Source organism: Hirundo rustica, chromosome 5 (genome assembly GCF_015227805.2).
Source record: "Hirundo rustica isolate bHirRus1 chromosome 5, bHirRus1.pri.v3, whole genome shotgun sequence".
In the NCBI taxonomy this organism is placed as follows: Eukaryota; Metazoa; Chordata; class Aves; order Passeriformes; family Hirundinidae; genus Hirundo; species Hirundo rustica.
In genome coordinates, this window is record NC_053454.1 from 36,399,608 (window position 1) to 36,424,408 (window position 24,801).

The window sequence follows — 24,801 nt, forward strand, 5'->3', positions numbered from 1 at the left end:
TTTACATCCTCTTGTCTCTCACAGTGTGTTCTGAAGATGTGAAGTTCATGTACATCTTAGTCTCTCAAATGCTACCTAATAGAAACCACAAACAAAATTTGTAATGCTGAAAGACATTAAAAGGGTCCCAAGCAGCTCTCTGTGTACCATCATCATACCAATCACACACTTTATATATCTATTACTACACTGTCTCTTAATACACTGTTTCTATGAGATCTTGTTTGCTTGTTTTGACTTAAAACATAGGGAAATTTTATTGCTATTGCAGAGATGTTGAGGAGTCTTCATCCTTGGAACTATTCAAAAACCACCTGGACACGATCCTGGGCAACCAGCTGTAAGAGGTGTAAGAGGAGGGAGGTTGAACCAGGTGACCAACAGAGGTCCCTTTCACTCTCAACTATTCTTTCAGAGTTTGCAGTTTAATATAAAGTTGAACAGAGAAGCTCGGTCAACATTATCAAAACTAAACAAAAACTCTTCCTCAGAGCATCTGCAGTAGGTTTTCCTGCCCACTACCTCCCCTTGGTATCTCAAAATATTCTAGGAATTTTCTGTATGTCAAAACGAGATTGAAATGAAATAAATAATTACATTAGACACAGCCGTTTTCCCCTTGAGAATAGCAATTTAAACTCATTTATATAAGTAGTTCTAGGTCAATTAATCAGCAACCAGTACAAGAGGATGCATGTCATTATATAACTATAGCTGAGCTTAGGCAAGCAAAAATACAGCACCTGAAACCATATGAAACTGAGGGAAAACCAGGACCAAGAGTGATTTATTTATTTTCAGCTAATTTACTCCATCTTTGCTAGAATTTATGTAGAGATTCAGCTTCATTATGAAAACAAAACAAAACAAAACAGCCTAAAGAACCAGGTTAAAGTAGTGCTTGGTCATTTGTCTCTGGAAAGGCATTGCTATAATTTGTAATTTCTATAGGAAGTCTGGGCAGCATACCCATACTTGGCCTCTTCCTCCCTTCCCCAATATTGGCAATGAGCCCAAGGCACAGGGAGAAACAAAATTATGAAAACTCTTTGACAGTCTAAACTGGTACCTTAGGCAGTTGTAAATAATTTTCTTCTGGTTCTGCATCTCCCAGTGTATTTCTTGCTGTAAGGACCATAATTCATGAGCAGGAACTATTGAATCCATGCTGCACCAGATTATTTGCTGCTTTTGTCATAAAGACAATTCTGGTAATTTTCAGGTTGATTTATGGCTCTTCCTTATATATATTAAAACTCTTATGCAACCCAAGAAGTCCTAGCTTGCAGTTTTTGCTCATGAAAGAGAAAACTTGGCTGAAGTCCATAATTTTTTCAGGTAATATACAAAACTGCTGGCCTGCTTGATTCAATACAGTTCGTATTAAAATTATGATCAAGAACATGTCTTCATGCAAATCTCTTCCGTTAATGTTACATTTTTCTTTTGTTGAAATTATACAGAAATTGTGAGGTGAAGTTTGGTTTCAGCTCACATATTTGTGGGTTTTGATTCTTAAAAGCTTTTTAATAGTTATCTTCTGTATGACATACGTGACTCTTTTCCTGTTTTATTTTATTTATATTTTATTTAGTTACAGAGAGTAATCTAAGGATTACATTTTTGGTTTTTTTTCTTTTTTTAAGAATCTGTCATCTATCTCTAATGTTGTTCAACAGAAGGTTTTTATGCACCTCTTGCCCATGAAAAGACAGTGCATTGTTGATCCTAAGTGTTGCTGAGTGTGCATTTTCTTGCCATATAAGTAATATTTCTTTGGTGAATTCCACCAAGGCTGAATGTACTGCTTGTGCCACAGTTTTGGTCTCATCCCTCTGACTGCTAAATGCACGTGCATGCAGCCCGTGGAGATGTTCATGATTTAAGTGACAAAGTACAAGTGATGTATAGTACGGTGTTCCTGGGTTCAAGCACTTGCCTTCCTGAGGAAAGGAGGCAGCATCAGGCATGGGTTGCACGGTGTAAAACTGGACATGAACAGCTGCAGCACAACCTGAAAAACACACGCTGTAAAGGTATAGGAGTTGTATTGGACTCAGTATATTACTGAAACCTTACACAAATTACATGGAAAAAGGTGAGGCAAAGTAGACTGACTCCCTAATGAACAGGATAATGTTAAACCTGTGCAAAATATGTTTGGTATCAAAATTGATAGTGTGGAGAGCTAGAAATCTTTTAAAATTATATATGCATATTTAATTCATATGAAATTGTACAGGGTTTTGAAAGGCAACTTATTGTTTATTTATAGGGGAAGATAACTTCTTCACACTAAAATGTAATGCAGTAATCTTCAACAAAAATACTACTCATAGTTTTTAAAGAAGGATTAAGTATGTGTGGAAAAAAAACTTACTGGAAAAAAACAAATTAATTTGGAAGACTTCATGCAGAAAAAGCATTTGGAAGCTTTTGAACTATTATCCAAAGCACAGGATTTATCGGTATAGAAGATAATTCGATACTACAGTGTCTGACAGGTTGGATGACTTTCTTACCTTTTCAAGAAGGTTTACTAAGAAAGAGCTGGAGTACAAGAGTTATTTCGTTGATTGAATTGCTGTATTTCCTTGACACCCTATAGTTTTCTTATTAGCATGGGAGTCATAGAATTCTTACCTGCCATGTCACAGAGATAATATTTACTTAATCAATTTACTGTTAAATATACCACAGAATTGCATAGCCCCAGAGGAAAAGATGTGACATTGAAAGTCTCATAGAAAATTTGGACTTGGATTCTTTCCTTCTGTTCCATTTTGTAGGAGGTATACATGTTACATTCGCAGCACAAATGCAGACTGTGATCCTGCCTGCCATTAACTGCAAATCAAGTGGTTTTTACGCAAGTCGTGGTGTGATTTAGTGTCTTAGGATAGTGTGGGATTTGTGGTCAACTTTCTCAGCCTCAACAAGGGTGAAATACCTAGAAAAGAGGGAGGATGGATTTGTGGTTTAAGTATGAAATTGGAAAACAGGAGATCTGTTCCTGGTTTGATGACAGTTTATTTGATTTGTGGAAAAGTCATTTTCTCTTCCTTAATTTCTGCTTATGTAAATGGAAGTGTTATTGACTGATTCTGCTGAATAGAGGACTTGATTTATTAACATTCATAATGCACTTTAAAACAAGGAGGAAGTCAATATTAGGAAAGTGGACTCGAAAGAACTAATTTAACACCTTCCTCAAAAAAAAAAAAAAAATTACTTGGCAGAAGAATACCCTGAAAGAAGTATCTTCTATTGATGTTTTTATGTCCAATTCATAGGTATGAGTAGCAATGAAGAAAAATTTTAAAGTTCCTTCTGTGTGATTTCTGTCATATCTACCACATTCTGTCATCTAATATATTTACCAATATGCCAGCCTACAATATCTGACACTTGTATCTTTATAGCTCTTTTTAAAAAAAAATATTGCCTGCCCAGATGATGTCAGGGAGTATTCCAGAAAACTGTTTCTGTTCTGTTGGTTTTCCCCCTTGGGAATGGTTATAGCGACTAAGAACTTACAAAAACCTGGACTTCATCCTGCAGCAGGAGTTTGGAACACTGAGGCTGCTGGGCACAGCCTACCCCAGGCAAAGTAAAAGTAAGTAGTACTGTTAGAGAGGAGCAGGTCCCATGCACACAAGGAAGGTTTATTTCACTAGACAAAACTGTAAATAAGCTTGTCTTCCTTAGAATTGGGTTTGCTGTTGTTGACATGTGTTTCTAGTTGATGTTCTTGTATTACCAGTTACATGTATGGCTCCTTACACTGATTCTTGATTCTTTAATGGAGTATACACTGCAAATGTACTCTGCACTGTACTGTTGTGGATTTTTGAAACATCACTACTGTCCTGAGCAGTGCATTGAACATGTTCCCACATGTGTGGTGAAACTGCAGTGTGCCAGATGTCACTCGGTCACACTCGCCATCCCAGAAGCAGCAGTTGCCCTCACCATCTTTACCCTCCCTGCAGGAGAATTAGCAAGCCCCTCTCTCAAAGCATTTCTTCACTCTCTGCTGCCTTATCACCAGGATTCAGATTTGTGTGCAGTCAGATGTGCCTTCATCACTCAGGGTGCAGAATACAGGAGTAGAATATATACCTGGGACTTCATTCCCTGGGAAATGATAGATAATTCAGAACCTAATGGGCTTGCTAATGGCATGGTCGGCTGCAAGTATTTTCAGCTGCAAGTATCTTCAGCTCTTCCTCTGCTCTCAACACAGTGTATCTTACCGAGTTTAGGGTCTTGATTTGCATAGCAGGGTCTCAATCTGAGCTCAATATACCCGTGAGACTTGAAGTCTGAGATGAAGATCATGACTGATAGTGTGGCTTTTTTTTTTGGCACAAGATACATAAATATAATTATGGAGGAATGGAGAAGATAAAAAAAATCAGGAAGGATCACTATGCTTGTATAAAATGAACACCTTTTCAGGCAAAATTCACCTTCCTATGAGTTTTGACTTTTTTGTATACAAGGATACCAGCATTGCTGTTCAAAATATTATCTTCCTCTGTGTTTCTGCTTCATTGTTGCTAATTTGCAGCTAAAAATCTGACTATCAGGTTATGCTTAACCAAGTGTCTTACCAGTATCTTTAAAGAAACTTTCTTGAACACTTGTTCTAGTCTATCATTTGAGTGCTTGATGCACAGCTGCTGGACTTCTATTGTTGTCTTGCTGGACATCAAGTCAGCTCACTCGATGGCATTTTGCCAGACTTTCACACTGCTTCACTAAACATAAGGCACAAAAGTGCTTTTTATGCCATACTGCAAACAACTTCTCCATCTTCTGTGTAGTATCTTGAGGCACATCCACACAATTTAATACACCTTTAACTCATCAAGTGATTTGGTTCTTTGACAGCTCACTCAGTAATCCTTTGACTGTTGTGGATATGAGAAACTGTCTTGTTAAGAAAACTCTACTAGTGATGATAAACCATTGCCAAAACAAATTAATTCGTGAGTGGATACTCAGTTCCACTGATGGCTATGGAAGCATAATATGTGATTTTTCAGTGAGTGGGTAACTGTTTTTTGGGCTGATGTTCCAAAACAAATTGTAAAGGCAGCAGAAGTTAACCAAGAGAAGACAATCTTAATTAGAGTAGGCACCATGTCTGACCAGCACACTAGTAGTAACATACGAGAGAGCCAAACAGGCTGCTGAGGAAGTCTTAAATGCTGAGTGCAGTCTGGAGCGATTAAATGATCTTACTGCCATTTATGAGTGAACATGCTTTAAAGGAATAATGTGTACTTTAAAGTTGCTGTGTACATGAAGTACCATCATGCAGCATTGCATTAAAAGAACAGATTTTATGGCAATTTTGGATATGAGATGCAAAGTGTCAGGTTGCCCTAGACCTTAATTCAGAGTGATGTTCCAATGTCGTTTTTGGCACTTGTCCTGGACTTGGCTGTGGTGTAATTTGTGGACGCTTTTTCTACAAGTTGGAAAGGCGCATGCATAGGCTGTTACCAGAAAGAAATCCCTGTGGTTATCACAAATAGGTTGTCTCCCCTTTTGCCCATTAAATCTTGAGAGTGATTTCACTATGCATGGTTTGTTATACCACATCACACTTTCAAGTGAAAAAAAAAAAAAAAAAAAAAAAAAAATTGTCCATCAGTCAAGAGCGGGAAATCAGCTCTATATTTCAGCAAGGATCTAATACAAACCAGATGCTCTTCCGTCTTTCTCAAACAGCACTGTGTCATTGCATCCACCACTTGGCTATCAGCTTCTCATGTGAATGGAGGGAACCAGGTTTGGTCCTCAGAGCAGTTTTTATATCTGAGTCCCCAAAGGGGGCTTGCATGTCATCTGAGCACGGGTTCAAGCACCTTGCAGTATTGTCACCTTGTAGCTTCTACAGTTGTTTTTTCTCTGTGTCTGAAAAGTTCTGGGCTGATGCTGTGGACAGAAAGCTTGTCACGGGGATTGTATGGTCATGGAAAGAGGAAAAAAAGGGGAATGAGCATTGGAGCGTGTCTTCTGCTCAAATGTGAGCAGAAAGCAGTAAAACCATTCTGAGGAAAGGTGTAATTTTTGAAGGCTTACTGGCACAATTTGTATCTTGTGCAATAAATGGCCACCTTTGTGCAATATTACTTGAATTATCTGTTAAGTGTTTTGAGGGTGGAAAATGCTCTGCACAGAACTACCAGCTGAAATCTGAAGCTTTAAGTCATGGTTGGCATCCAGCTGCTTCCTGAAGGGTTTGGCTTTGTGTTACAGCACAAACCAGAGAAAATCCTTGTTTTCTGCTTCTAAGCTACAGCCAGACCACTGTAGAAACAGCTGATGAGCTTTAGCCTTGATGTAGGCACAAATCAAACAAATGCTGCAATCCAGTCCAAGAGGTTGACCCCATCTGTCTCTCATCAGAGAGATCTCAGAACAGCTCTGACCCTAAACTGGTGACAGGCTGCTATTAGAAATGTCCTTTGGTAAGTCCCAAAGCCGTAGTTCATAGAAACCAAACAAAAATAAGGGCTGTATTTTAACATGTTAGTGGTGACTACAGATGCAGTCACTGCAGTCGGTAGTGGTGCAAGCGCATTACATGCAGTGTGGTTAGTGTTTAAACTTGTCCCTTTTTGTTCTGGACAAGGGCTGGGACACTTGATGTCACACACACCAACACCTGAGAGCTGTTAATAGGAGTGTTTGAGACGGAAAAAAAAAAAAAAAAAAAAAAAAAACGAAAACCAACAAAACATCTTGTAAGTCTTTCAAAAAGCTTTGTTGTTGGGGAGGTTTGGTGTGTAAAACAAGGCCAAACAGTAACGCTCTCGGCTTCAGACGGGAGCTTTGCAGAGAGGAGGGCGTAACCATTTTCCTTCAGGAAGTTCAGGGTACAAAAGCTCATGACAGGGAAGCCCACCCTTCTCAGTGCCGCAGATTGCGGTCCGTGCCTCGCCGTCCGCAGCAGCTGGGGCTCCTCGCCGCTCTCAGGTGTCCCACGCAGCCAGGTGCCCCTGGCAGGGGGAGGCGGCGCCGGGCGGGCCGCGGGCGCCTCTGCCGGGGACGGGCGGCGCTGCCGCTCCCCGCGCCGCGCCTCCTGCGCCTGGCGGCAGGCGGGCGGTCAGGGACCGGGAGAGGGAGAAGGAGAGGGAAAGGGAGGGCGCCGAGCTCGCCGCCGCCCCGGAGCTGTGGCAGCGCGGCCGGCCCGGGCGGCAGCCGGACCCCCGCCCGCCCGGCAGCGGGAGCGCCTCCGCCACCGCCGCCCGCCCGGGGCCGCCTCGGCGGCCAGCGGAGCCCCCGCCGGTCATGGAGCTCTCCCTGCGGCTGCTCCTGGCGTCCTGCCTCTCGCTGGGGGCGGCCGGGGAATTTGACAGAAGGTAGGCGCGGGGAGAGCGGGGGCGGCGGCCGGGCAGGGCGAAGTCGGCGTTCCCTCGGGGAGAGCGGAGGGAGCCAGGGCTCTCCCCTTTCTGACGCGGGGCGCTGCGGTGGCCCCCGGGCTCCCGCCGGGCACCGGCCCCCGCGGCTGGCTCCCGGCGAGGCGGGGGCGGCCGGAGCCCTCGGCCGGAGCCCTCGGCGGGACGCGTGTGGCGCTCCCGGTCCCGCCGCGGGCGCGGCCGGCGCGGAGCCGGGGGCCGCAGGTGGAGGCGCGGGGCCGCCGGTGCCGCTCCCGGGGCTCCCCGGCACGGAGCCTGCCGGCCCCCGCAGCCCCCCGCCCCGAGCCGCGCGTTGCTCGGCAGCCTGAACGAGGGCTTAGCTGTAAGATAAGTTTATTGCTCTGGCGGGGCTGCGTCCCGCACGAATTAAAAACAAAGCGCATCGCGTGCCGTGGAGATAAAATTAGCTTATTGACGCCCGGAGGCACTCGAAACAGACGGCGGCGGAGATCTCGATTCAAGTTTTAACACGAAGCTCGGGGCGCGTGTGCCCGCGGGCCGTGTCGCGTTGTGTCGTGTCGGTCGTCCTGCCGTGTCGTGTCAGGTGTCGCGACCGGCGGCGCCGCAGGGAGCGGGCACTGCGCCGTGAGGGGCAAGCGGCCAGCGCGACCCTCGCCCTACCCAGATTTCTCTTTTTTTAATAGGATTTGTTCAAATGCAGCGCTCACGGGATTTCAGCCTGTCGTTAAAAGACACTACTGGTTCGTTTCAATAGTTTATAACTGCGTGAGGCCGTGGTATCTTTTCCTTGGAACAGGGGAAGACTACGGCTCTCCTTCTATATTTAATTTCTGTTTTACAGTCGAAGAAGTTTTTGGTTTAATTGTGGTTTTTTTTTTTTTTTTTTTTTTTTTCTTTAATGTTATAGTGAGAAAGTTTGGCCATATCAGTGAGAAAACTTTGCCATATATTATGAACTAAAGTAATGCTGAAACTTTATGATGACGTTTAATCCATACTATAAATTCTGTTTCAGACTTCTGAACTTCTGTTCAGTGCCAGCCTGGGAGTGGCAGCAGTGAGCGTAATGTCAGGCATTTCAGCTTTTTCAGGCTTTGCTCATTTATCCTAATTACCCTTCCCCCCCTTTACTTAGTGCTATTTGCATTTTTTGAACTAAACAGAGTGTTAATGACAGAAGTATCCCTGGCTCAGCTAAGAGTAGTTACTCTCTTAAAAAAGAAGTAAAAAAAAAAAAAAAAAAAAAGTATCTCCATGCTGGAGAGGTTTTTGCTGTTCTTTGTATTTTGGGGTTTTTTTGGTTGGTTTGTAGGTTTTTTTAATTTTTTTTTTCTTTTACTCTAGATGATTTTAGCAACTTTCAAAATGTTTCACCAGCCTTTGTTGAACTGTCTTGTACAGGTGGCCCAGACAGATAGTCTCATCTGCAGGACTGTGTCGCTTTGGAAGCAGAATTGACTGCTGCTGGGGCTGGGCCCGAGTGGCCTGGGGACAGTGCCAACGTGAGTATCACTGCTGCTGGGGCTTCTAGTCACTTGTAGAGAAAGCTTGTACACACCTAGCCATGTCTTCACGTCTTTACAAAGCAGGGCCTAGGCTTTTGCACGTGTGCACCTGACTGACATGGAAGGATGCTGTCAGGTTAAAATTCTGCCTGTTTTTAGCAGTGCTTGAAACGACTGCAGTCAAGTAAGGTAAAATGGAGTTTGGACAATGAGAATTTGGAAATTTCTTTTTTGTTTCTGCTTCATTTCATGCTCTGATCTGATAACACGGTGAAACTACACTGTGTCATGTTACAGACACTGCAGGGTGATAATATTTGCGTCCAAGAAGGAAACCAAAATTGATGGACATGTTCCAATTAAGTATTGAGCTCATGCATTCTTACGGTAACTCCAAACTAAGGGGATAAATCTGCCTGACAGCATCCTTCTACTGGGTCACACGTGAAGAGAGACATCTCTGAGATTCTCACATCTATTTAGACTCGATGGTATGACTGCAGGATAAACCAGTAGATAAGTCTTCATTATTAGTGGCACCTTCAAAGTCTTCATTATTAACTATACCTTCAATGGGAATTCTGTGGAGGCAGCTAGTGTAGAAGTTAAAATTGTTAGGAGTGATGGAGAGACCTCAGCTTGTTAAATTTACAACCTTTGATATTGGGGATGTTTACTCATGTGTTTAACACTCGTACATGAGGGACATCCTGAAGTTTTTGCAGGACCAAGCCTATGAACACTGGTTCTTAGCTTTTTTATTTTTTTTTTTTTTTTTAATTCAGACGCAAACATATGTGGATGAGGTAATTTTCTGCCAAGCCAATTTCAAAGTAAAACAAGCATTAAATGCTGTAAGTTTCATAGTCTGCAGGGCAAATGTTTGGCAAAAGATAGGAAAAGCTTTGGAAATGCAACTCTCAGCAAAGGTTTTGTTCAAATCTGTAAACAGCAAGACTGATTTCTCTTTTCCCAAGTATGTTAGAAGCCCACAAGGTTTAATAGATACATAAGATGACTAGTAAAAAACTATGGAAAGTACTTCTGAAATACAACATCCCTGTTTCTTTGATGCAGAGTTCTCAGGTTGATAGCTCTCAGGCTATACCATGAATAATTTTGGGTTTTAGGGCTCTAATTGGTAACAAGTAGTCCTTTTCTTGGCATGAATACTTGTGAAGAAGGAAGAATATGTAGTAGGTTGATTGAGGATACTCCAGAGGCAGTAGGATCTATGTCCACCTTTCATGATGCAGTTTTATTTGAAAATCATTGTGTGTTTAAATGTTTGAGGCTATGAAGGCTTAACTGGCAAATACCAATACTTTGCATTGTTAAAAAAAACCACAAAAAAACCCAACAAAAAACAAACCCAAAAGAGTCCAGACTACTGTGTCACTGTGCCCTTTTCTTAGACAAGTTGTCTCCCATGTTGTGACCATAAATTACAGCTCATGTTTAGGTGGAAGTCAGTTTCTCATTATTACCAAATCTGATTTGTGTTTGCATTTTTATGATCTTGGGAGAGAGGAATAGCATAAAGTGATACTATCAAAAGATTCCTAATTAAAAATTGGAAACGAGACAAAAGTAATAATACACAGAAAGTATAATTTATTTTTTGTTCTTTGAATTTTGTCAGTAAGATAATTTTTAGTGCTAGCTTTTCGAGATACTGTAAATTTTTTTTGGTTTTTTTCATAAGGCTAAAGGTAGGTGAATTCTCACCTCCTTCCACTGCATTTTAGTCCATTATTCACAAATTCGTCTCCATACACATACAGGAGACGTAGATAAGTATTTTCTGGGATTATCTCTAGTAATTTGGACCAGACTTTCAAAAGAATACAATTATCAGTTAGGTGTCAAAAAACATTTCCCCCATTTTTTTTCTTCACATTCTGATAATTTTTGAGTTGGAAAAGTCTCAGATATTAGGTGAAAATTTTACTAAAACCATCAGCAGCTGCTTCTCTGTTTTAAACGGGAGACAAACTATTGACCAAATAAAACACAAAAAATCTGCCCCAGTTGCCGGTGGTGAAAATTCCAGACGTATCACAAAGCGAGAGATTACATTAATGAAAGTGAATCTCTCTAGTGCTTGCAGCCAAATAGAAAATCTGTAGTCAACTCTCCACCTTGGGAATGTGGCACCCAGTATGAAAGATTAACCTGGCACAGAAGGCAACATTCCTGGCCTCAAAGGAAAATCTAGGTATTTTACTATACAAAGGAATATTGCTGAAAATTTTCCAAAAAGCCAAGTACGTGATTATTTCTTCTGCTTTCTCGCTGGTCAAAGGTAAAGCTTTAAACCCTATCCCCAAATGGATGTCAGATAAATAGATGTCCGACTTTCTCTACTAGATGTACGTTTTCTTGGGTGTTTTAGTATAAATTCTGTTTGGACAAGGAAAACAAGTATAGAATCAGGCTTAAAAGCTAGTGGTGAGGCCCAATTTATAAATGCCTCCAAAAAAGAAACTTCAAATATTTAGGCAATAATGCTGAGCTCTTTATTAATGAGTTGGAGCTCCTGTTTTTCAAACCAATTTGAGCCGTCCTTGGTATGCCTGCAGCTGCTACAGCACCTTTGGACTCTCACCTGCTTACTCATGCATAATTTACTGTGTGGGCACTAATTATCTCTGAATTTATCTTTCTGATGACAGATGTAAGGTGAGAGCCATGCTGTAGCCGGAGTGGAGCAGGCACACAGATACATGACAGGGTGGTCCTGGTTTGCAGAGACCGCTTAACTGTGATGAGCCAAGGGCAAGTGGTCACTAATACATACCTGGATACATTTTCTGCTGTCCAGCTGAGCTGCTCCACCGAGCATGTGTGGGCAGCCCTCTGCCTTCAGCTGTTGAGCAAAAAAATGTGTTTGTTTCAACCAGCTGTGTGATTTAATTGGAACGTGCTTAAGCCTGGGTATGTCAGCTCTAGCAGAGCAGTAGTGTGCTGGAGCTGACGAGTGTCATTAGGGCCTTAAGCCTTGGTGACTCTGTGCTCCTGATCTTCCCTCCATAATCTGTCCAAAGAGTTGCACAGGGACACTGAGCTGTGTTAGCTGAACTTGGTTTTGTGAAGTTACTCCTTTTATGTCCCTTTGACTGGCAAGGGAGTGCAGGTGGAGCATAATCATGCTTAGTGCTGCTTAGCAACGCCGCTCAGCATAACTCAGCTGTCTTCTGCTCTTATAAACATGTAGGAAGAAGTTGAAATAGGGCCCTCCTTTAATTTACACTACTTTCTTTACAACATCCTCTGTCTCCTCTTCACACCAATCAAGACTTGTGCACGTAGGTCTGATCTATCTGTAAACTTGCTTCCAGAGCCTGTCAGTGTCAGCTGTAACATCTCAGCCAGTAGTGATATTTGCTCTGCAGTGACACGAAATTCCCTTCTCTAGTGCCCTTTCAAATTCTAGTAAATGTGCTTAGAAAGTGTCCTTCAAACAAATAATCAAGAACTTTGAAACAGGTTGGATTTTTTTTTTTTCTTTTTCTTTCTTGCAGCTTTCGAACACCTGAGTGGGATCTGTGTTTAGGCAACTAGATGCATTTTGAGATGGATAAAAATGTAGGCATGTTTTCAAAGGGTCTGAACAAATGTAACTCAAATGCATTGGCATTTTTTAGTCCTTGTAAATTGAAAATCCATCCACGCTTGTTTAGTGGCTTAGATTTAGAACTGTGCATATCTTCCATCATTAAGATAACTAAGAAGCTTTTTTTAGATTTTGATTTGGTATGTAAACGAAATTAATTAATTAAACCTAGTATGTAGAAAGGCTAATTTGGAAGCAACAGAAATTATGTTTAAACACCAGCTATTAGCTCCCATGAAGTGCCCTCATCATTGATAGAGTTGATCCTTTACACTGAGGGACTCACATCATCAATGTTCTAAAGTTAGATATTAAATATCCCACTTGAAATGAGTCCAAAAATCCCATGTTGTTGCCCAGCCTGCAGGATTTACTCGCACTTTAATTAGTAGGAGTGGGAGTAATAGCTGTAAGTGGGAGTAATCGCACAAAAGCCTACCTCTGTGAAAGATGGTATGTTGATAAAGTACCTTATGAAATATGTGTAAAAATAGGGTTGTTGTTGTCTTGCTTTATGTTTTACTATTGTGCACGCAGCTGAGCTATAACCCAGAGCCAAAGTGAGGGTAGAAGGGAGTTTCTTCTGGATTTCTTTTCTCAGTGCAGGGGAGGTGACTTCCTGTGACAGAGTATTTTTGAAAGCAGGTATCAGTAGTGCATTTTTAATTCATGAATGTTTTTGCATTGTAAGGCAACTGCATCTGTGGTGCTGAATGTGTTGTCCTAACCCAGAGCCCATTCAAGGGGTTTTAAAGGATACAGGAAAAAACACATCAGGACACACATCTTGCATAAATGCAAAAAAAAAAAAAAAAAAAAATTCTTTATGGGTGTTTTTTGCCACTCCTCTGTCCAGGTTGCCTCAAAACTATTCTTAAAACTAATGGTCTGTCTGCCTCTTTTTTAGCTGACTTACAAATACCTCTGTAGTTCTTTCAAAAGCTATAAAAATGGCTTCTGCCTCTGTGTGTGTATATCTTTCATAAACAAAACACTCCTGCTTTGAACCTGGCTGTGTGTCTTTTTGTAACTGATTTGTACACCAGTTATATGTAGTCAGGATATACTACAGATGTAAAGATTGTTTCAAAATTCTAGCTGCAGTTTAACAGTAAAAAACTGTAGAAAGATATAATACTTTCACATAGATTCAAAATGTTAAGCAGGTTTTTTAAAAGAACAGCAATATGAAGTGGCTTGAATTCTCATTCTGCATTACAATTTGGACAACTCCTTTGCTAGAGGTGATGACAAAAATGGTTTCCTTTTGCTGTGTTAACATAGATACAGAAGAGAAGACTAGATATGCAGCATCTATAAACAGATGCAGATCTACTGTTAGATCCTCTGCTGACTGCAGTCTGGCAGTTGGAGTCAGCAGATTTTGTCTGATGGGTAGAAAGCTTGACCAACAGGAATAAAATTTAAACTGAACATGGGTTTGATAAGCAGTGATGCTTGATTACTTCACCCATTTTTATGTGTAGTTCTCCCTAAACAGTAAGAAAATCTATGCAGTGTGTCTCCAGAAGGGGTGGTGAAGATGAGTGTGCTCTTTCAGAGAGCCCAATGGTTGTAACTCCATCTGGTTATCTCCCTGTGCTGAGGTTGGAGTGTTTTACCTAGGAAGCAAACCCAGAATAGGTTAACAAGGTAGTTTCCCAGCACAATTGACTTAAAGGCCTAGGGACAGAACAGTCAAGAATGTATAAAGTCAAACCATCAGTTTACACCTCCCCTTAGCTTTGCATCATTAAAAACATGTTAATTGAAGGATGTCAGGCTGGCATTTAGATTTAGCCAAACCTAGTAGAAAGCGTACAATTTCAGGAAGTTGCAAGAGAGAGGAGCTTGTACAAGTTGATGTATAGCAGATGCAGGCGTAACTGGGTGCTTTGCTGGGAACTGTGCATGCTGCTGCCTTCTCGCAGCCCTTGGGAAGGCTCTTGCAGTGTCTGTGCTGCTGCTCCTGTCCTAATGAGCTCAGAGGCTGTGTGCCTGATCTGTGCAATCTCCTGCAGGGGTGGGAGGTGGTGGGAGGGGGAGGAAGCAGTGGCTGTGCTCTTATTGATGCAGAGAAGGAGATCTTGTATAGCTAACTGTGAAGCTGATGGGAGTTTACCCATATAAATCATCTGACACATCAATGGGAGAAGAGGCCATGGGCTGCTTAGGACTTCTGTTTCCTGCACATAACATTGCTTTCAGTGGAAATGGCAATTCTGTATAGTCCATGATGCACAAAAATAAAACCGTGATTGTGTCAGTACTGAGCTGTGAAAATACTGGTTTCTAGGAGGCTGATCCACTAGCAGAAGCATCCCTAAAGTCAGTAAGAGTTTTGCTACTGAATTTCTGGTTGCAACATCACAGTCTTAATTAATGCAGTGTGTTGGCAGTGTTTAATAAATACTGATATGAAGCATGTCTGCTTCTTGTAAAATGACTGATATTTTTGTGCATCCCTGGTACTTTTCAAAGAAAAGGCGTTTTATACAGAATTGCAACACTGCTTTACATTGCTATTCAAGAATAAAAATGAGGTTTTGCTATTTTTATTCAGTTTTTTTTCCCCAATTTAGAACCTTTATGCCTTTAAAGCATGACTTCACTATGTTAAAGATACAGTATCCTTTTCCATTTCCTTATTGCATTCCTCATGCACTTCATATGCAGATTAGTAGTTTTGCAGCCCACTTTTTTCCTAAGGAAATGTCAGTAACATGATTTGACCAATTACAGCTGTAGTGTACTTGTAATTGCATCATCTCTGAAAGCCCAGCAACAACCTGAGGAGCTTCTTTCCACTGTAACCAAAGATAAGAGACTTCCTAGTTAAAACTATTTTAAACTAGTGTAAGTTGCAGTCATAGAAAACCCTTAAGTGTTGGTTGCATACTACTTAAAATACAAAGAGCTGCTGTTGCTCAGGTTCCAGTCTGCTCTCACAAGGCTGTGTAGCCTAAAGAGCCATTAAATTTATTGGCAAATAAATTGATTTCAAATAGCCTTAAACATATATCTGTGTTTTCATCCTGTTTAAGTTTTGTTGCATATCTTGTTTCATGTGGTAGCAAGATCTGGAAAGGTTTCTAAGTATTACTTTTAATTTAGATGACATTATATTTTTAAACATTATAAAAATGACCAGTAAATTTGTATGCCAATGTGTTTATTGGTTGCAGATGTTCAAATACATATAAATGAATGTAATTTTAATTGCTCCCAAATTAGCATCCAGTTGCTAAGCCCTTGTGTTTGAGCTTCGGCTACACAGCATTAAATTTAAAATATATACCCATATTTACATGAAAGGATACTGTGTCTTTAATAAATGCATTTGTGTTCTGTTGATGGAAATGTTGAACCTGAACCATGAAACATGAGAATTTTTACAACTACTTACTGTATGAAACTTGACAAAGTGTAGTTCCTTAGTTGATTGAATAAGAATAGCATCACATCATTATATTTAATTACTCTTATGTATTAGAATGTGTTTGTTACTTCTCATAATGAAATACTGATGTATTTCCATTTTTAAATGTGTACCAGAATTTTTTTTTTATTTCAGAGAAGCTCTGAATGTTGAATGTATGTAATTCTCCAGGAATGTAACAAGTTGATAAAAAAACCACAGCCAAGTCCACCTTCCTTACAGAGAGGAAAAAAAAAAAAAAAGCTGGATTTTCTCTTTTGGATATTTGTTTTGCAGCATTCTACGTCTTAAGGCAGAGAATAGCCAGCCTAAGGTGCCCGCCCAAAGGTTAGCTGAACATATTTCTTGAAATAATTTTGGCAAGCTTATGACTTGGAGATATAGCTTGAAGTCATAAGCTTACATGAAAATTATAATATGTGACAAGAACATAATTTTTTGTTGTTTTTCATTTTTTAAGCAATTGATTTGGGGAAAATGAGGGGGAAGGAAATTAACAGGGCTATTTAATCCCAGATGCCTGTATAATGATACACTTATTTTCTAAAATACAGCACTTTTCCCCTTTTCACTCTTTTTCTTTATTTGACCCTCAAGCCTTGTGCAATATTTTTCCCTTTCTGCAAGTTGTTTGTACTTCCAGCAATGCATTTACAAGCTGTCAGACCTAGGAGGCCTAGGCATTGAATCATGTGCAGCAGGAGGTAATTTTGGGATGGCTGAGGCACTTATTGCCCCCCACTGCCTGCTCTGCACTTCCACTACAGGTTGTCCTTCCCAGAATAGGGAAACTTTACAGCCCTTGGTCTCCAGTAGTATAGAACCTGGCCTGTTAGAGCAAAATAAAATCAGCACAGTTTTCTTTGCTACCCAGGGCTGTAGTCTGCTGCTGTTTAGGAATTGATGTGTCTTGTTTGTTCCTGGCTCACTGGTGAGGTTCCAGATGACTGGAAGCTGGCCAGTGTGACACCCATTCACAAAAAGGGTGGGAAGGAGGATCCTGGTAATTATAGACCAGTTAGCCTGACCTCAGTACCTGGCAAGGTAATGGAACAGTTTATACTGAGTGTCATCACACAGAATTTACAGGATGACCAGGGTCTCAGGCCCAGCCAGCTTGGGTTTAGATGGGGTAGGTCATGTTTGACCAACCTGAACTCCTTTTATGACCAGGTGACCCGCCTGGTGGATGCAGGAAAGGCTGTGGATATTGTCTGTTTGGACTTCAGCAAGGCCTTTGACACTGTCTCCCACAGCACACTCCTGGATAAGCTGGCAGCCTGTGGCTTGGACAGGGGCACTCTTTACTGGGTTAGGAACTGGCTGGATGGCTGGGCCCAGAGAGTGGTGGTGAACGGTGCTGCATCCAGCTGGGGCCAGGCACCAGTGGTGTCCCTCAGGGGTCTGTGCTGGGGCCAGCTCTGTTCAATATTTATATTGATGACATGGATGAGGGTATTGAGTCTTTCATGAGCAAATTTGCAGATGACACTAAGCTGGGAGCGTGTGTCGATCTGTTGGAAGGTCAGAGAGCTCTGCAGAGAGATCTGCACCAGCTGGATGGATGGGCAGAGTCTTACAAGAGGAAGTTTAGTAAGTCCAAGTGCCAAGTCCCGCACTTTAGCCACAATAACCCCCTGCAGCATTACAGGCTGGGGACAGCATGGCTGGACAGTGTCCAGGAGGAAAGGGACCCAGGGGTGCTGGTGCCAGCAGCTGAACATGATCCAGCAGTGTGCCCAGGTGGCCAAGAGGGCCAAGGGCATCCTGGCCTGGATCAGGAATGGTGTGGCCAGCAGGAGCAGGGAGGTCATTCTTCCCCTGTACTCGGCACTGGTGAGGCCACGCCGTGAGTGCTGTGTCCAGTTCTGGGCCCCTCAGTTTGGGAAGGACGTTGAGATGCTTGAGTGCGTCCAGAGGAGACAACGAGGCTGGTGAGGGGCTTGGAGCACAAACCCTGTGAGGAACAGCTGAGGGAACTGGGGTTGTTTAGCCTGGAGAAAAGGAGACTCAGAGGTGACCTTATCACTCTCTACAACTCCCTGGAAGGTGGCTGTGGTCAGCTGGGGGTTGGTCTCTTTCTCCAGGCAGCAACTGACAGAACGAGAGGACACAGTCTCAGGCTGCATCAAGGGAAACATAGGTTGGGTATTAGGAAAAAGTTATTTAGAGGAAGGGTGATAAAGTACGGGAATTGTCTGCCTGGGGAGGTGGTGGAGTCACCATCCCTGGGTGTGTTTAAAAGAAGACTGGATGTGGCACTCAGTGCCATGGTTTAGTTGAGGTGTTAGAGCATGGGTTGGGCTTGATGATCTTGAAGGTCTTTTCCAACCTAGTGGTTCTGTTTCCATATCCCTGTGGCAGAGGCACTGGTCTCAGACAGGGAGGAGCAAAACACTCAGCCATTCATGTCTGTGAAATCAGCTTTGTTACTGTGATACAGAAGTTACTCTGTTGAAGCCAGTGCATGTTTTATATTCGATTAAACAAAATATCAGTAGGACTCAGTTTATCTTCCGTCACAACATAGAAACACTCATGCTGTCCTGTTTCTACCTATTGGAATTCCATAGACACACAGAAAAATTCAAATAACAAGCAGGCATTTGAGATGATAAGCACCATTCTTTAAGCAGTTTTAGTGAACCACTTGAAATGCAAACATGAAGCTTGACAAAGCATGAAATATTTCTTGCTTTTCTAATTTTGTGTGTGTTAGACCAGACTTTTGCTGATTTTTAAAGAAGAGTATTTAAGTGTATAAGCATTAGATTAAATTCTGCTGACTTCATGAAATCCTATTGATTTCAGTGTTACCCATGCTTAAGTTATGCATGCTGTGTAGTGCTGTTCCAAATAGCAAGTGCTGTTCCAAATTCATAAACCAGGGTCTGGATTTGTCTGTGTGGTTTAGAAACACATTTGGCAGCAGTCATAGCCAAGCCAAGAATTCACTGCAGTAAATGGCCCACACTGGTTGCAGTTTGTCATGTTAATGTGCTGTTACCAGAATCATATGTGCAAACTGAGTAACTGGTTTACTTGGGCAAGTGTTGGAATTGTGCATGAAAAATAAGGAGTCACTTACTTAATGGAACATAAAAACAAGCATGCATTTTGACAACAGGAATGTCGCAAATAAGGGCAAGTAATTTCTGAAAAAATATTTGGGCATTGGATACTACCATTTTGTCCAATGTATTGTAAGTTTCTAGTTACAGGAGTTAGTCAAGGACATTTAATATCTTCCCCCCAAAAATAGAGTAAGAAGTGTTGTGCGGATGAAATTATCTGAAAATTAATACCCTCCCCTGTCCTAGTTAGGCATTAATCTCTGCAGAGTTATATTCTGTGACTACTAATAAGCTTATTTGGGAAGCAAAATCTTTTACTTTTGCGGAAGTAATTCTCTCATGTGAGTTATGGGTATGATGTGTTTTTACCACCTTTAGTAACTTTGAGGTGCGATAAGCTTTATGAATTCTCTTGCAGTTGTGAGTAATTGAAGTATGTAGTTGAACAAAAAAGAAATATGCTACTCTAGAAAGATCTACAATGATGTATTTTACAAATCAGCTCATACATTTGGGACCCTAGATCAAAATTACTGTGAATAAGGCAGTTTAATTTTCCTGAGCATGTTTATGTGATTGCATAATTTACAAAGAATTGCAAAAAGTAGACAGAGATGTGAGCTGCAGCTGACTCTGAGGGAGAGAAGTGTTATGGAACTTGGCGTTGTGGTCTGTGAGCACCCCAGGAGAAAGGCAGCCAAGTTCAGGTGGAGGAGGCAGTGTAGAGGAAATCTTCTTTCACTAAAATGCCAGTCTTGTTAGAAAGCTGGCACTAGGGCCAATGTAAGAAACGATCTGAAGATGGGAGATGTGTTCTGCAATCAGCAGTGTAAGGGGATCCAATAAAGGTTTGTGAAGCTGAATACATTATGTAATCATTTCTGGTTTGGTGCACAAATTACTTGCTGTGCCTGAGCAAATTGAATTTAAGGAGCTGAAATCTGGAGTCAGAATAAATAGGGGACTGTATGTTACTAGGTAAGAGGGGGCAGAAACAACACCATTCAGGCAGATGGTTTGCATAGTTTGTTTCAGATGCAGGTATTTCTGTGCATAATTTTAGACTTCAGAGAGATGAAAAAAAAATTTAAGAAATTGGGAGGCAAAGCAGAGAAAAATAATGTAAGAATTAGACTCAGTGCTGTTTTAATGAACAAACATAGCTAGGAGTGTTGGAAAACCAAAGAGAATTTTAGTAGCTAGAGATAGTCCATTAAGAAAGCTCAGGGATTTCCAGTGTTGGCCGCAAATGAAGAGAAATTAGTCAGGTAGGAATCAGGCAGCGCAATCTTCTGGTTAGGACTCCAACAAACACTGTTTGGTAGTCAACAAATAGTTCATTAATGTTAAAATTCCAGAAGAGAAGGAATAGAGGGGACAGCACGTGGTAGTCACCTATGCCCTCAAAAGTGGGCAGCTTCGTGCAGAGGAACTGTACGAGTCTGAGGGGTACTTCCAAGGCAGTTCTGAGGGAACTGTGTGCAGTGAGAAAATACAGATGAAATTAAAAAAAACCCAACAACCCAGCATTACAGACCCATAATGAATTCGTTGAATGTGTTTTTCATTTGTTGCATTTATGCAACAATTAAAAAAATAATAAGTCAGAATGATTGAGTCATGCTTGGATATCACCAACAGCAAGCAGTGGCTTGCCAGATTGGTGGCTTCTGGCTTTTGCACGTGCTAACAGCATGTGCGTTTCACCAGAAATTCTTTCTTCCACTCTCTCACACTTGAAAAAGAGAAAACAAACGAACAGTCATAAACCCAAACCACCCATTCATATTTCAATTCCTTGTGTTATTTTTACAGGAAGTTTAATTTGTCCTGAAGTTTAAGTGAGACTTAAAATGTTGTATTTGTCACCTTATTTTGGAGGAAAAATGTAGTTCTTGCCAACCTAGGAAATAGGTACTCAGTTAGATTTATGGCCAAATAAAAGGCTCTAGGATACCTCCTTGAAGTTAATGGGAACTGAGAGCAAATCTTCATATCGGACCCCAAAAAAGTCATTTAAAATGATGCAACTGAAATTAATGATCATGAGACCAGAGGTTTTTTTGCTGATTATCCCTTGAATGAATTGGTCAATAAAATGAAAAGGAAAATTTAGTAGCAGTTTATTCTGTGGCACAGGTAAAAAAGCAAGGCTTGAGTAAAGATGAAAGTTGTTGTGCTTAGGATTTTTTTTTTGCTTTCTATGTCAGTCCACATTTCTACCCAATGGGAGTGCAGCTTAACAGCTTTCAGAGGGTCATCCTTGGAGATGTGGTAGGTCTGTTTTGATACTGATTCAACAGTAAATTAGCAGTCTCATTTTGAGTGGCACTTGTCTATGCAAGCATAATTTTAACTTTTGTTTACAACAATTACTATTATAAAGAGTAGAAAGTTTTTACTGATTTTTGGCAGGCCTTTTCAGGCTCTTCTGTATTTCACTGCCCTATGTTCACAAGAGAGTGACTTCTCAGCCTGGTGTAACTCTTCTGTCTACATTTCCTTCTTCCCTAGTAGGGAAGCAAGTGTTACCTAACAGACTGAAATCTGGGGACATAGGTTATTTCAGTCATTGTAAATGTAGGTCACTTCGAAGGAAATGATGGTTTGTTGGTTGTGGAGGAATTTTTGAATTTTCAAGATGCGAAAAGTAGTAATTGGGAGACTTTTATTCCCTCCATTACTTGTGGGTCCACTTGTTTTCAAAAAAATGCTGAAACTCCATTTGTCTGTGTTTGAATGGAGTGACTGAGGTATTCTGTTCTGTTGTATCTGGAGCTTTGCAAGAAAACAAAGTAGAGTGGAGAATTAAAACACCCAGTCACATCAGCACATGTAGTGTATGCTCAGACTCATGCCAAACAGCTGAAATAGTTGTCTGCTATTAAAAGAAATGCTGAAAGTCTGACTTGAGCTTATTTTTGTACCTATGTCTGGTTGTTGCCAGTGTTCAAGTAGAGCTCATTGAGAGTCAGTGAGTGGATTTACTACCTTGTATGGGCAGCTTCTCCTTTGAATAGGGATTTTCATGCTGGAGATGGCAGAGCTGAAGCTGACCCAGCCCTCTGGGCCTGGTTACTCTGGTAGGAGTGAGTGGGGACCCCAGCCAGGCATGCAGACCTGGCTGAACCATCTGATTCTTTAGTCCCGAGCACCCTGCAAAGCCCTGATAAAGTTACTAGGAAGATAGACAAGTTTTATCCTGTGAGTGGCTTGATTCCTCATAGGAAATGCCATCAGATTTATCGGTGGTGTTGGCTGAGCTACGGATGTTGTTAAGCATACTGCAAAGCGTTTTTCTCCTGTATATAGAAATTCTTCAGTTGTGATAATGTATTGAATTTCAGCTGTGTCTAAATAAGATTCATAATACTAAAGTAGCCCAAGTTCCTTGAATGTACTTTAATAAACAGGTTTTCTTCAAGAACGGTGTTTGGCAGCAAACAAAGATTTCCATATACCCATTTAATGTCCAAAAACCTCAGCGCTTTATTATGACTTTGACTTTATGGATAGTGGTTTGCTAGTCATTAGGAAGCTTTCCTTGGAGTAATAGAGATTTTTCAAGTATTAGATTTTTTTTCCTGTCTCAGCTACTGCTGAGATATGTACAATGTACAATCTGTGCAATTGAGAGAGGGACCAAGGCTTTAAAAAACTCAGCTGAACTAAAGTTGCAACATGTTCAGCTACTGAACTGTTGCACTTTACACCTAAGTGGTCCTATGGTACTTTTTGTTTCTTAAAAAGTACTGATTTAAATAAGTGTATTGTACTTCACAGTATGGATCTTCTCTAAAGTGCAGTTGAAAATTGAACAAACAAATTTTCAAAAACATATTTATAATAATTTCCTTTTTCTCTACTGTAGTTTAGATCACAGCTTTTGTTTTTCCCTGTTTGCTTTGAAGATGTTGAGTTGATCTTCATAGTTCTCAGTTTGCCACCATCACCTCTGATTAGACCTGGGTCTGTGATGCCAGGAAGATAAGAATCTCAGCATCTAAATGAGCTTATAAAAAAGGAGATCGTTTTTTCCTGTTTACAGCCACAGTGACTAAAAAAGCAGGAAGTGTTTCCAAGTACAGTGTTCTAGAAGTGTCTCAGGATGGATCAGTTGCTCTTCAGTCAGACCTGTCCATTACCCAAGGACATACTTCCTGAACAAACCCTTTTAGTAGTCTGAGAAGCTCCTTTCCCTTACTCTTCCATTGAGAGGTGTTTCTAAATTGGAATCTCATTTCTTTGTTTCTGGGGGGGAAGGGGGTAGAAATAAAAACCTTGCATTTCTGTTGCATTTTTAAGATACTCTTTAACAGTTGTTTGGAAAGAGACTTAGTCATACTAGGAAGATCCATCAGGAACAGAGCTGTAGATTTAAAACAAGGTTTTAAGGCACAAGAACATATCACTTTTATATATATGTACTACGCTTAAACAAAAAACATGCCTGATAATAAAGGGAGTCCTAAAACTGGAGCAAACTCCTTCTATGTTAACAGTTACTTCTCTGGATATATTTGTGGGAATTGTCAATTCTGGATGCTTTGAATCTTATGGAGAAGATTTTCAGAACATCAAAGATGTATTTAGATCGTTCTTCTACAACAAGAACAAATATCTTGTTTCTTTTTGAATTTTGTTTAATCCAACCCTGTTGAACATCTTGGCTAGAAGACAGATTACATTTTTGAGTGTGTTCTGGCAGAGTTCTGTTGAATTACGTCCTTGATACGTCCAGTTTTATGATACAGCCCGTTGTCATATTAATATTGCAGTTGGAACTAGTCAGTTACTTGCAAATTCCAAACAATACTGTTACTTTATAAAAAAAACCTTAAGCTAGGGTAAATAGATAAATCCTGGTTACAGGGAATTCAGGTTATGCTACCATGTAATTTCTGTCTATTTTGTGTCTATCTTGCTTTAGCATAGAGCTCAGCAGGATTGTGTGTCTGCGTTTTGTCATATAATGATGAACAACATCTTGGAGCATAGTAAACACTGCATTTTCCCAGTAGGTTTAAAAAGTAGATTTAATAATAGAAAATCCTTTTAAATGCAAAAGACTTAGAAATGCTGTTTAAAATTTTCATCTGTCACATTTTTAGTTATGCAGGAAAATATTCCTGTTGGCTAATCCTCCATCAGCAAAAATATATTTGTGCATGAGTTCTTATACTTCAAGAGAAGAAATGTTATTTGTTATTGAAGCTTTGAAAGTTTGTTTTATTTATGTTATATTGAGAGGGGTACCAAAAAATGGCTTTCTATTATTTCTTGGAGTTCTGTAGTTATTTTCTGAATATAACATAGACAGTGCTACTATTTGTTAGGTAGTTGCTGTTTATTTCAAAGTAAAGCACTGTCAGCTGTGACTGGAGTGGAAAGATAATGTGTTTCCCTCTATTTGCAGCTATATGCCAGCCAGGGTGCAAACACGGCGAATGCATTGGGCCAAACAAGTGCAAGTGCCACCCAGGATACACTGGAAAAACTTGCAACCAAGGTAAGAAAGAATTTCTTTCTGAAGTAATGGAAGTATTGTTGATCTCTCTACCCACCCCTACCAATGCTGTGTGTGTGTTATAGTGTAATGAACTCATATGCCAGGTCTGTTACTACTGCAGCAGGTCTGATATTTGGACTTATAATTGTAGAGAGATTGACATCTGCAGTGGGATGACACACGGGAAAATTTGCTTTCATTCAGAAGAAATCGATGAGATTAATATACAGAATGTAGTTACTTGCTCTCCTTAATTGGAAA

General features: G+C 40.8%; 1 protein-coding gene across 4 annotated transcripts in view; it reads left to right on the forward strand.

Moving 5' to 3' along the window:
• Positions 1-7,251: 7,251 nt before the first annotated feature.
• The window catches only part of NPNT (nephronectin), a 49,115-nt gene continuing 31,565 nt past the window's right edge, over positions 7,252-24,801 (forward strand). For 2 of the 4 annotated variants that reach the window (XM_040065314.2, XM_058420768.1), the window contains exons 1-4: positions 7,252-7,379; positions 8,799-8,899; positions 16,234-16,284; positions 24,448-24,540. In XM_040065314.2, coding sequence (XP_039921248.1) covers positions 7,309-7,379; positions 8,799-8,899; positions 16,234-16,284; positions 24,448-24,540 — 316 coding nt within the window. In that variant the 5' untranslated portion in view covers positions 7,252-7,308. The remainder of the gene's footprint in view (positions 7,380-8,798; positions 8,900-16,233; positions 16,285-24,447; positions 24,541-24,801) is intronic. The other 2 variants (XM_040065315.2, XM_040065317.2) reach the window with 1 other exon arrangement.